At 37.7% G+C, this 13,105-nt stretch overlaps 1 protein-coding gene across 1 annotated transcript; it reads right to left on the bottom strand.

The window, feature by feature from the left end:
* Window positions 1-1,801: 1,801 nt before the first annotated feature.
* Window positions 1,802-11,599, bottom strand: LOC127445508 (PDZ and LIM domain protein 3-like). Its single transcript, XM_051705638.1, has 7 exons — window positions 11,412-11,599; window positions 8,022-8,173; window positions 6,615-6,699; window positions 6,315-6,502; window positions 4,190-4,323; window positions 3,668-3,779; window positions 1,802-2,411 (listed from the first exon to the last, which is right to left on the bottom strand). The coding sequence occupies exons 1-7, from the start codon at window positions 11,502-11,504 to the stop codon at window positions 2,243-2,245; spliced, it is 933 nt and encodes a 310-aa protein (XP_051561598.1). The 5' UTR covers window positions 11,505-11,599; the 3' UTR covers window positions 1,802-2,242.
* Between the last annotated feature and the right edge of the window lie 1,506 nt (window positions 11,600-13,105).

Below are 13,105 nucleotides of genomic sequence, written 5' to 3'. Positions count from 1 at the left end.
GATGTTCTTTGTACTGATGGAGAGGTTCTGCTATATATTCCCTTTTTTTCTGGTAAAAGTAAAGTAAAGCTTTTGGTTTTCTCTGCAACCTGTTCAGTGGTGACAATCATACAACACTAAGTAACATTAAGTCCTTTGTGATTCCCAAAAAGGATAAACGATCATAAACCTAGTTCGTCTCTCAGACATATTTAGATTAAGCCTATCATTCTAATGTAAATTACTAGCATTTTAGAAATGTTCACTATCACACATTTAAATATAGCTTGGGTTGCCACTTTTGACGTTTTAAAATAAGGGACACTTAAATGTGGGGAGGGGGGCTCACGGCCCCTAACCACATCCTCCACAGTTTTAGCAATAAATGCGTTGTTAATATGCGTTATTAATAAAAAAAAATGTATATCCTTTCTTATATGCTAAAATGAGAACTTTCCTGACCCATGACTTATAAAAAATAAATTAAAAATACATCATTTATATGTTAAAAATATATTTAAAGAAAAAAAAATGTGATTATTTGTCTTCTTTATCTTATTTATGTATACATTTTGGATGGTTTAATCATATATTTTTATATATATATAATTTTTATTTATTTTGTTTGTTTATTTTTTTTTCCCTTCACCTGTACTTGTCTTTATGATTGTATTCATACATTGTTTGATCTTTTTGAACATTTATATAGAAAAAACGCCACAGTTTTACCACTATTTGTGGACTTTTCAGACGGTCCCTTACCGCACCCTCCACAGTATTAGCACGTTTTAGCACAATGTGTGGACTTTTCAGACGGTTCCTTACCAACCGTAGGCAAATTTTGTTAAATGTTAAATTGGCGATCTGGAACGATTTTACCGCGACGCCATCTTACCAGCTTAAATACGGAACAAATCGGGACGATCCCGTATTTTACGGGACGGGTGGCAACCCTAGGTCTGAATGGAAAATTCACAGAAAAATTACCTTACTGAGGCAGGTCATCTCATGTGAATGTATATTATTTTAAACATAAAAGTTATTTTCATTTATTTAAGTGTATAACATTTTTAATAATGAGGGGGGGAACCACACTCAATGCGCCAAACAATGACGGAATGAATAACGTGTCCTGTGTGAACGGCCCCTCATCATTATTACGAAAAGCTTAATAACTTAATTTCTACGTTTTTCTTGTTGGCAAAACGGCCATTTGTGGATGGAAACAGGACATTACCACAAAAAAAAAGTTATTTCTAACTGATACCTCTGTAACCTTTTGTTTCGACTCACAGGCCAGTAGTTTGAGGAGTGTAGTTGTGTATCCAAGGCAATACCGCGAGCGAATCCTTCCAACCAGAGCCGCGCGCTCGTCTTTTGTTAATAGTAGTGGAGATTTTGAATCTTCACGGTGACTCAAATAGTTTGAACCCGTTCATGAAAAAAAAAAAAAAAAAAAAAAAAAAAAAAAAACATTCGTTCAGTTCTGTAGGTTACAATACGCCAGTATGTGGCGACAAATGAATGTTTTTCAATTGTTTGTTATAAGCGAGTCATTGAACCATTCACTCAACCGATTCGTTAAAAACATTGATTCTTCAGTAACGAAACGATCTCGTGCCAAATAACACAATCTACTGTACATTGCTGTCGTTTAGCAGCAGTTTTATAGGTATTAGCCGTGTGTTTGGTGTTACCAGATGTATATGCTTGACGTTCAACATTTCAGCTCATTTGTCGATTTAATTGCTTCATTTCGAAAATAAAGTAACCAAGAGGTATATAACTCAATCACCATGAGCAAGTCAAACATACAGTACAAACTGACAAAAAACACAAAGCCACTTGTTGTGAGTCTTGTTGAACATTGTTATGTAATGAGTCTTGTTGGACATTTATGTTTCATGTAATGAAAGTCTCCCTCCCCTGTTAAAGCACTCAAAACAAGAGAGTGTATTAAATATCATGATACTCCAAAATCAAAACCTTTATTCAGAAAAATGTATTTCAGTCAACACACCCTATTGCTATGAAGTAGCCTACTGTAAGTGCAAAACACTGCATACCACACATGACACAAACGATCAGCTAAAGCACTATTCATAAACCCCTGTGTCTTTCAGTATCTGGTTGATGTGATTAAGCCTTTGTCCATGTTAAAAAAAACAAAAAAAAACACCTAAAACAAAACAGATGTTCATGCACTCAGGAGTGGTGGATCCATAGAAGGTGCCCTCGTGTAATCAGAAGACCTGTGAGAAGTTCAAAGGCCTGGAATCTCAGGAGGTTTCGCCCGGGCATGAGCGTGAGTTTCACAGTACAGCTCATGGTCTATGAAGTAATAACCTTTCTGCTTGAGGTTTTCCTCACAGTCTGCACACACAAAACAGTCTGGGTGACGATACTTGTCCTGAACCTTCACAACAGTCCCACTGAGAAAACAGACAGATAGAGAAACAGTCAGAGAGAGCCATAGGAAGAGAAATATAGATCTGGATGTATGGAATCATAAATTAAAGATACACTTACTGTATGTAATTTACATTTTATTTACCAATACAACAATGGTCTTGCACCTTATAATGACACCTGTAAGCAACTCAAGTGTTGGTTACCAATACCATGAGTTTTTTTTTATTTTTTTATTTTTTTTATTTTTTTTATCTTGTGTGTGTGTGCATTACTTTAAACATATTTTTTTTAGGGATAACATGAATAAGGATAAATCTGAAAACAGGGTTTTCATTTTCGAAACGCTCTCCGTCCACACTGCAGTTTTCGAGCATTTTCCAAAAGTAGCTTGTCCTCACTGAAACATCTAAAAACGCTTAAATCCCCTTACAGTGGATGCAAACATGTACAGTCTGAAACGCAATTGTCTTTATGTTTCGCCTACGCACAGCAACTCCACGTAAACCTCCTGTTGCAGTAGAAGGAATGCAATATGAAGGTTGTACAAAGTAACATTTTTACAATGCTAGGAAAGTGGATAGCAGGCATAACAATGCTGCCACAACATGGGCCGCCATCTTGATTGTTTTGAATGGATCACATGACTGCGTCACATGGAAACAAATACGTGATTTTTCTTGAATATCTCCGTTTTCCCTGTCCACATTACAACACAATGATAGCGTTTTCAGATCTATCTGCTGGACAAAAATGTCATCTCAGTGTGGACGGAAGACCAAAATGCAGCGAAAATCATGCAATGTCAAATGAGATTATTTAGTGTGGACATGGCCTAAGTTCACCTGTAAACTGAAGTGTGTAATTTCCTCGCCACTAGCGCCACTGAATGGAATTTCAAAAAGAAACATTTGTTTTCAAACAGCTTTCTGAATACACCCCCCAACTGCTGCTGATCAACCAAACGGATAGTCCCGCCCCCAACACACGCCAATAGTTGAGTCTATATTGCTGTGTTGGGCTGGATGATTTGCTCAAAACATAAAGGGGAATTTTTATAGTGCCACAGAGACAGTGTTTGCAGTTTTTGAGAAAATCATTCTACAAATGGCTTACTTATTGTTGTCTCTGTAGATAAAGATAGGATAGGATAAAGTATTTTAATACCAAAAAAGTTACACACGTCAGCTTTAAGATCATATGAATTATGAAGTGTTTTGGATTTCGCCATTTCTAGAAGGTTCTGACACTATGCATTAGCTCAAGTTTTATAACTTACATTATGCCGTTACCACATTTATCACACATTGGAAGCTTGTGTAAGTTCCCCGCAGGAGCAGAGGGCTTGATCATGGGGGCACGAACCTTCCTCGTCACTAGTGGAATTGAGCCTGTCAATAAAAAGGATCTGAATCCCATTACCAATCATCAGTTAACATCAACAATGATAAGGAAGAAAGAAGCTTGTTACAGTGTATAATGAAGTTAAATGAAAATTGTGTAATATAATAGTGATGTTGTACATAAAAACTGCCATATAATATTCAGTTAAGGCTAAGTGTGTGAATGTGTATGTGAACCTTTTGTTCTCACTTTTGCAACATTCATAAAGGTTGTGTTTGTGTTTTGTATATATTGTGTCTGATGTGTTGTGATTAATATTGTGTATAGCATATCAGAGTGTATGTTATATTACTGTGTAGTGTATAATGTGCAATCCCTTTCTGATATTGCTGTTGTTAGTGTGTCTGGCCCACTCCTAGTGTTCACACAGTTCAGAGGTTATATGCATGTGTCATACCCTCACTGTTGATAAAGCTCTGTAAGGCTTTAAAAGATCCTGACTGTCGCGGTTCATGGGGCTCTTCCTCGTCCTGATTTCTCTGCAGCAGCTGATATACATCTGACTCCTCTATACTGGTCAGTGTCCTGGGACTACACACACACACACACACACATGTTTGTGCAGCTATCATTATGAGGACTCTCCATAGACATAATGGTTTTTATACTGTATGAACTATAGATTCTGTCCCCTAAACCTAACCCTACCCCTAAACCTAACCCTCACAAAAAACTTTCTGAATTTTTACATTAAAAAAAAAAAAAAAAACATCATTTAGTATGTTTTTTTAAGCAATTTCAATTATGGGGACACTAGAAATGTCCTCATAAACCACATTTATAGCATAATACCCTTGTAATTACTAGTTTGTAACCTAAATAAATGTCCCCGTAAACCACTTAAGCCTTGTACTTCAGATTATTGCAGTAAATAGTCTGAAGTAGCTTGTCTTCTTTTTCTTGTTGAGTAACATAAGGGAAAGAATATAAAGAATCCTATAGATTCATAAAAACAAAAACAAAGAATCGATTATGTTAACTGAATCGAACTGAATAGTGTATAGAATTGAATTGCTCTGAATTGTTAAATATTTATAAACAAAATATTTTATCAAATTGAATTGTTAATTAAACCGATTCGCTGTCAAAAAAGTAAAGTGATTCCTTGTGTTTATTTTATTCATTGCTAATGTTTTTGTCTTAATGTCTAAGGGGATTCCTAGTGTTTACTACATTGCTTGAAACTGACATATACAGTATCTGTTTGTACATGTCTGTGCCTTATTTTTTTATTTTTATTTTATTTTATCCCCTTTTCTCCCAATTTGGAATGCCCAATTCCCACTACTTACTAGGTCCTCGTGGTGGCGCGGTTACTCACCTCAAGCCGGGTGGTGGAAAACAAGTCTCAGTTGCCTCCGCTTCTGAGACAGTCAATCCACGCATCTTATCACGTGGCTTGCTGTGCATGACACCGCGGAGACTCACAGCACGGCAGGCTCATGCTACCCTCTGTGATCCACGCATAACTTACCACATGCCCCATTGAGAGCGAGAACCCCTAATCGTGACCACGAGGAGGTTACCCCATTTGACTCTACCCTCCCTAGCAAACGGGCCAATTTGGTTGCTTAGGAGACCTGGCTGGAGTCACTCAGCACACCCTGGATTCAAACTCACGACTGCAGGGGTGGTAGTCAGCGTCAATACTCGCTGAGCTACCCAGGCCCCCTGTCTTCGCCTTATTTGACTGCCCTGAAAATGCAGACAAATTAACATCAAATTACATTTCTCTGTCAAAAAGGGTCTATTGTAATAATAGTCCTCTCCTTAGAATCAATCTACATGTTATTTGAAATGTATTACACGGCTCTCTGGAACACTCGATTCTGATTGATCAATGGTGCATCTAGCGGTCTGATATTTCTGAGTAACAACCGCACATCCACATATCAGACCGCTCATCCAGGTATTACAAGCCATCTTTTTTACTTCTCTGATCACTGTGCAAGCTCTACAAGTAAGGTAATAAAATAATTTAAACTCAAATCAATGTTTCATGAGCATTTATTTATTTATTTGGAAAGTAGTCTTGAAATAAGATGCATAATGGGCAGTCATACAGTCATTAATTACAAAATAAACACCAACAGAACTCTGATGCAAACCAGAGGTGGAATTTAGCTGTTCAGCAATTTCTTTGTTCTCACATAATTAAATGTTTTCAATGCAAATATTTTATGCCCATGTATTTATTTATTTGGTTAGTAGCCATGTAATAAGCGAGATAATGTACAGCCTGTAGTTATCACAAAATAAACCCCTTCAGGATGATACAAGACAAGTCCTGATCACCCTGTCAGGGTTTATTTTGTGATAACTACCTGCTGATTGTACATGATCTCTTACATATAGCTAGCAGAGCTCAGTGTAGCTAACATTATTACAAACATACACATGCTCTGATCATTTCCATGCTCTGATAATTTCCAAGAGAGATTTAGATTGAAAAGTTCTGGGGGCAGTTCTGGTTCAGGCACAGTGAAATTCAGTGAAATTTCCTGAAGGGTTGTAACATTTACCTCTCTGGTTTGTTATGGATGAGGCCCTTGAGTTGTCCTCGTAAGGCATCCTGGATATTGCCTGAAGAGTAAAGGCCAATAGGGGAGTTGTAGGTTGGACTCACCACCTGTCGCGTGTCATCAATGTTGGCTGCCGCCACAAAGGGGACTGCCTTGCGATTGTGGCCTGTTCCTATTGGTCTGCTGTCCTGTCAGGCACAGTGATGGGAGCTTGGTTATCTGCATCATAGATCAAACTATGATATCTTTGTGCACTTAGACACACACATCACACATAAAAATATGAAAACACAAACATACTTGTTTTTCTGCCTCTAGGTTAATTTTAAATGGATTGGTTTTGCAATCTTCAGTAACTTTGGGTGACCACAGTTTGGTCTCTGGTCTGCAAGACAATAATGTTATGTAAAAGACAAACTAAGCACATTGGAATTTTGTATTACAATTATCAATGCTATTATTGATTTTACATTTAGTTGTTTAGCAGACACTTTTATCCAGAGTGAGTTAAAATCACTTACAACATAAGTGTTTCATCCTAATGATTTTGTAAAATGAGAAGATACCATTATGAGAGTATGTGTGTGTTTGCTTCCTATTATATGTGGCTGCAGTGTACCAAATCATGTGCCACATTTCGACAGTTGGTCAAGTTGTAATCAAGCATGCTTCCATCTAAGTTGTGAATTTAGTTGTGTAAAGTCAGAATATCGCAAAAACAATTAGCGAATAAAGCAGCGCTTTCATCCAATGTGTTTAAGAGAACAAAATCGTCACTTCTGGGGAAATTGGAGCAAAATAGAAATGAAAATGGAAGTTGAGGCCACTTTAGCTATTTTATTAAATGTAATAAATTGCTAGTGGTTTAGAGTGCATGGGAAAAGCACTCTCATGAACCTCATGTTTGGTTCATGGATGAACCAAACATGGATGAAACATCCCTTGCACTCTCAGTTCAAACTTTTGCCCCTTGGGATGCATCGATGTGGTGTAAGGTGCCTTAAATTTGGTATAAATTGACCTTTGTGCCTGTGGCTATTCGACTATGTAATGGGTGATATCAAAGTTTCTTATCATTATTATTGTATTTTTGTGTATTTATTTATTTATCTTTAATATTTATTCTCAATATGTGATCTGGTATGCTGTATTCTTGTTTAGTTATTGTGTTGTTGTGTGAAGCACTGCTGTAGCCCTATATTAACTGCCCCACGGGGATTAATAAAGTTCTAATAATAATAATAATGTTTATTAGCTTTCAGCAGCAGATGCCTTCTGGGAGCGAAAGCATGTCAGGCAGTAACTGGAGGTAATAGTAGCCAATCATTTTGATGAGAGGCTTTCACTCAGAGCAACTTTTGAGATGTTATGCAATGATATTGATGAGACACTCTTAGCAAATTATGTATTCAAGTGGCTTGTTGAGGTAAAGTCACATGACTCTTTTGATGTGTGTCTATTTCCTAAATAAATTATTTAGGAATATATTCAGTAAATGTTCTTCTATTTCAGTTCATGCACATGTCTTCTTACCGAATAAAATTTTGTATACACCTCAAGTGAGTGTATAGGTTTTTATGCGCATTTTGATGTTTCAAGCCTGCATTTTTTGTGCGATATCCCACAATTCACATAAAAATACCTTGTTGGAAACCTAGATAGAGAATTTATTATTTCATTTTTGTGAATTATAAGGTGACCTCTGACCTCTCAACAGTGAGTGTGAGCTGATAGGTCGCATCCTTGATAAGTTTCTGAGCCTCGCAGTGCATCATGTTTTCTGCAGCAACTCCATCTATCGCCAGGATGATGTCTCCAGGAGAGAGGTTGACTCTTGAAGCTTTACTTCCTGGGGATATCTGAAAATACAGAGTGGCAGCCAATATCAGCACAGACCAGCTGGAGCAAGCTGTAAGTTTGCAAAAGCAAAGCTCTAACAACGATTCCTATTGAACAATAGCAGGGCTAGATCACCCTTGAAAAAAATGATTATACAAAAAGATAAAAATTGTAAACATCTTGGCTTCGCTGGTCCACCAACTAGACCGCACTAAACCAGCACAAACCAGTCTGGACCAACATGGAAATTCATGCTAGTTTAAGCTGGTGATTTCTGCACTATTATATCTCAGGAATGACTTTGTGTATGTGTGTGTCTGTGTATGTATGTGTACATATAAGTCTTTGCTAGCTATCATTGGAATGTGCACTCATGTAAACTACTTTCTACAATAAACATGCTCGGGGAAATAACAGTCTCCAGAGCAGTGCTACAGTCCTGCTGTTATCAGCTCTCAGAACGAAGCACTAGAGATGAATTATATGAAACTGCACAAGCATGGATTTATATGACTTAATTTACAGAATGGCGTGTATAATGGTGTAAGAACCAAATGGAAGAACCAGTCATACATCGTAAGACAGTCAAGGTGTAGTGGGATCTCAGATTTGGTATTGAACTTACAGTAAATAGTGGTCTTGATAGCTCTTATCATTACCCAAAAACCAGCAAGAAGGATTAAGAATTTAGAGATAACAGAACATGTTCGATATGTATCCTGCATCTTATGCCTCACATTCATTCATCCCAAATGTACCATCAATATGGACACTTCAAACCAGCTTTGGAGCCATAAGGAGCAAAGCATGCTTTTAGATGTACTGGTATTCTCACAAGGAGAAGACAAATAGTTCTACAAATAACCATAAAACTAAACTGTTTTTGGGGAAAACAGGAGAAATACAATGTTAGATACAAAGTTTTCAATCAGAGTTATAGGACAGCTGACTTCTGTTTGGGCATAAATCCAGACATGGATGCACAGCCTCAGACTGCTATTCTTGTTTCCTAGAGCCCTTTTCTTCACAAATGGAACAAATGTAGACTAACAGTAGGGGTATTTACGTTTGACTGATCGGATGGGTATCTGATAATGAAAAGATCAAGTGTAAATGCCCTCCAAAATGGATTTCAGAGGGATTGCAATCCGATCACTCAAACCACCTCAGGAACCAATAAGGAGGTGGTTTGAGATGCAAACAAGAAGCAACTTCGCCAAGCGTAAATGCATCTGGTTGTTCCGGCCACATATCTAAGCTCCTCCTATATGGACAAATGTCAACATATGGAATTTTGGGAGCCCAAAGACAACAAAGAAAATCAGCACATAATAGCTATTGTGCCACAATAGCACTTTTATGTAACTGCCATCATCACGGTAGTGATCTTCGTGATATTTGCATATTGTGCTTGAATAGTGTGGATCGCAATTTATATCTGTTTTGCAGAGATACATTTATGTGGCCAAGTGTAAATGTAATTTGCACATCCAATCAGACGCAATCTGATCAGTCGAAATGCATAAATGGATGAAATAGGCCCTAAATCAAAATGCATTTCAAACCTGATGTGTTCTGCTCCAATTTTTTAGTAATACATTTGAATTTTAAACTGAACAGAAATGATTAGCAAAAAAGACTTCCAGCTTAAGTGAAAAAATTGTCTTTGTCCTGCAGCAAGTCATATCTGTGGCTAACAAATCCAGCTCTTATGTTTTAAACACAGTCCAAACTTGCCGTTGGTAACACCTTTATGGTTTCCAAGCATACTTTAATTAATAAATTCCAGGATACAGCTGTACACAAAAACAAATCTCAAGGCCTGGGTACAGAGGACAGGAGAGCGTTTGACCAAAAATGTCTTTGTGATGTTGTGATTAGGTAACACTGTCATGCTGAACCGTAGAGTGAGCAGAGAATGTTGCAAGTGTGAAATCTTATTATAGCTAATTAGAAATCCAAAACTGGAGCTGCACAGAGAACAAAAGTATTAAGCCTCTGGACAAGCAGATCAGCACGATAACGTCATTGTGCATTTAAGCACTGGATCTTTAATCAACGATAAGTTGTAGCAATATAAAAACGAAGCAAAAGCCATTGAAACCATTGATTTAAAGGTATATCTGAATGGTAAATTAGTTGATCATTTGGTGAAGATGTAGTTGTCAACACATCAACTGAATTTGGCTTGAAGTTAAATCAGTTTGAATAAGTATATCCTTTAAGCTCTCTATGTTACTTTCTCTATTGCATTCTTTCTGACATTGGTTTAGAGGTGGAATACACAAATCCACTGCTACAACAGGTGTTTGGATCCAAATGTTCGTTCCTGCAAGAATGATTCATCATTAAAAGTTTTAGCCACACACACACACACACACACACACACACACTGTTACATAAATAGTGCATCAGAATAGCCATTGTTCCAATTACTCGCCATTGTTCGTACTTGGTATGAAGGGATATGGTATGCTGCAATCCTCAATTCATGCCATAGATTTTGGTATTAGGTTGCACTGGGAGGCATCCTTGGGTTTTCAAAGAGGCAAAAATGGAAAAAATATTTCTTATTATTTTAACAAAAAAGAACATTCTCAGAAACAGCATTCATATAGGGCATTACGAACACACACTTCCCAAAACAGATTAGTGATTCAGCAGTCATGCCTGCAGTCTTTGAAGTTAATTTTCTAATGTCTGTCAGGGTGATGTAAGCTACCATTTCTATAAATGAGTCAGATGCCCTTGTGCACAGGTGAGAGTTCTTTACCACACACACACACACACACACACACACACACACACACACAAACTTGTTTTTATATAATTGTGGGGACTCTCCATATACTTCCATGCATTTTATGAATTTTATACGGATCTAACGATAATTTCTATCCCCTAACCCTACCCCTAAACCTAACCTTCACAGAAACCTCTTTGTATTTTTACATAAAAAAAAATCATTTAGTATGTTTAATAAGCCATTTCCCTCGTGGGGACCGCTGGCTGGGCCCCACAAGGTAGGTAATCTCAGGTTTTACTATTCTTTTGAAGACATTTGGTCCCACAATGTAGTATAAACATGTACACACACACACACACACACACACACACACACACACAGCTAACTGTCCTGTCATAGACAAACTGAATTGCAACTCAGATTGAAAAAAGGTTAAATACACAAACATAATGCTAAAAATTAAGCACTGCACAATGGCATCACCATACACACACTCACGCACACACACTAACCTTGGCGATGGTCAGAGGTTGGCTGAAGTCGCTTCCTCCAATAAGCCGAAAGCCCCACGGTGCAGCTCCGTCCAGCACAACATTGAACGGCATTTCCTCAGCAGGAGTGTGTGAGAGTTTATATGTGTGTGAGAGACAGTAACAACTCGTGTCTCTCCAAAGTGATGGTTTATTCTGCTCTAGATCCTTTAAAGAGGAGAGGGGAGACCACTCCTCCATCTCTCTCTTTATACCTTTCTCTCTCACTTTTTCTCTCTCTTCAGGCTCTCCTCTCTCCATCTCTGTTCATCCATATCATCTCTCTCTTCTCACTGAATTTTAGTTCTGATTTACTCACACCACTTCATCACTTTATAATTCCCACTCACATAACTAATCACAACCACCACAACAGCACAATACAATAATGTTAGGTAAGATACACCTAGCCATAATACACAATCCTTTACAGGGCTAATGGAAGATTTTTCCACCTTAAAGGAATAGTTCACCAACCCAAACAACCGAAATGTAAAGAATTTTGCAGTGAATATCTTGACTTCTGCCATCGCTCTTTATGCATTCATGAGTGAAACTTGGTCACAATGGCTCACATTTAAACCTCGCAAGAGAACAAAAACGAGTCACAATTTGCGCTGTAAAATAACTCTTTAGATTGTTTCTCACCAACACATATAGTATGCCTTCATAAGACAAGAAATATAATGCAGGAGTCACATGGACTGCTTTTATGACACTTTTGGGTCCTTTTTTAATATTTAAAGTGAGTCACTTGCTGCATCCGAAAATTAATACTTCCATAATAGAGTATACCAAAAACAGTGTGCAAATAGAGAAGCATGTCTAAATCCACAGTATTCATAAATGATTTCTGATGAGATTCTGAAGTGCACATCCACTGGACACTGTACTGCTTCGAGAGCTGAGGAAATGTCACGTTCAAAGCGCTGGATTTAAAAAAAACACAAGTCAGGCGGCTCTTGACAACTGTTAGTGCTATATTTACACCAAGAAAGGTATTCCTTGTGCTAAAATAAGCTTGTTTAACTAAACCAGAGTTAATTGCTTTATATTTAAAATTATTATATCATATATTCAGATCACGGGACCCAAGTTCCTGGAAGTAGTATGTCTGGAAGGCTCATTTTACTGCTATTCTGAGTCAAGTCAAGTCATTTTTATTTGTATAGCGGCTTTCACAACACACATCGTTTCAAAGCAGCTTTACAGAAGATCAGGCATTAACAGAAGATAAACCTGTAATATCTATAATGTCTTAGAGTCATCATTGTGTAGTTAAATAAGTAATTAAATAATAATTGTATTTATAAACCCAGAGCTCTTTACCATGAGATCTCTGACAAGGGACACTGGTCTGAGATCAGATCTATTGAGTAAAACACCAATGACACTGTCATACAGCCACCAGAGATGGATGCAGGTCTCCAGATCACAGCTAAGTGCTCTGGTCCTCTGGTGGCTAGGGCCACATGGCTAGATGGGTGCTTGTATGGGCCTGGAGACAGAGCTCACTAATTCTGCCCTTATTTGGTGAGTGAAGTGGAGGCTTGTGAGGTCTCGCAGGCGCATTCTTTTATTACCAATCTGGATCACTCTTTGTTTCTCTCTTCCTCTGCATTTATAATCAAGAGCCCTCTGCAGTCTCTCTCATTTACATTTAATCATTTGGCATT

The sequence above is a fragment of the Myxocyprinus asiaticus genome, chromosome 8 (genome assembly GCF_019703515.2).
Source record: "Myxocyprinus asiaticus isolate MX2 ecotype Aquarium Trade chromosome 8, UBuf_Myxa_2, whole genome shotgun sequence".
Taxonomy (NCBI): domain Eukaryota; kingdom Metazoa; phylum Chordata; class Actinopteri; order Cypriniformes; family Catostomidae; genus Myxocyprinus; species Myxocyprinus asiaticus.
Note: the sequence above shows the minus strand (reverse complement) of the source record. Positions and strands in the feature narration are given on the sequence as shown.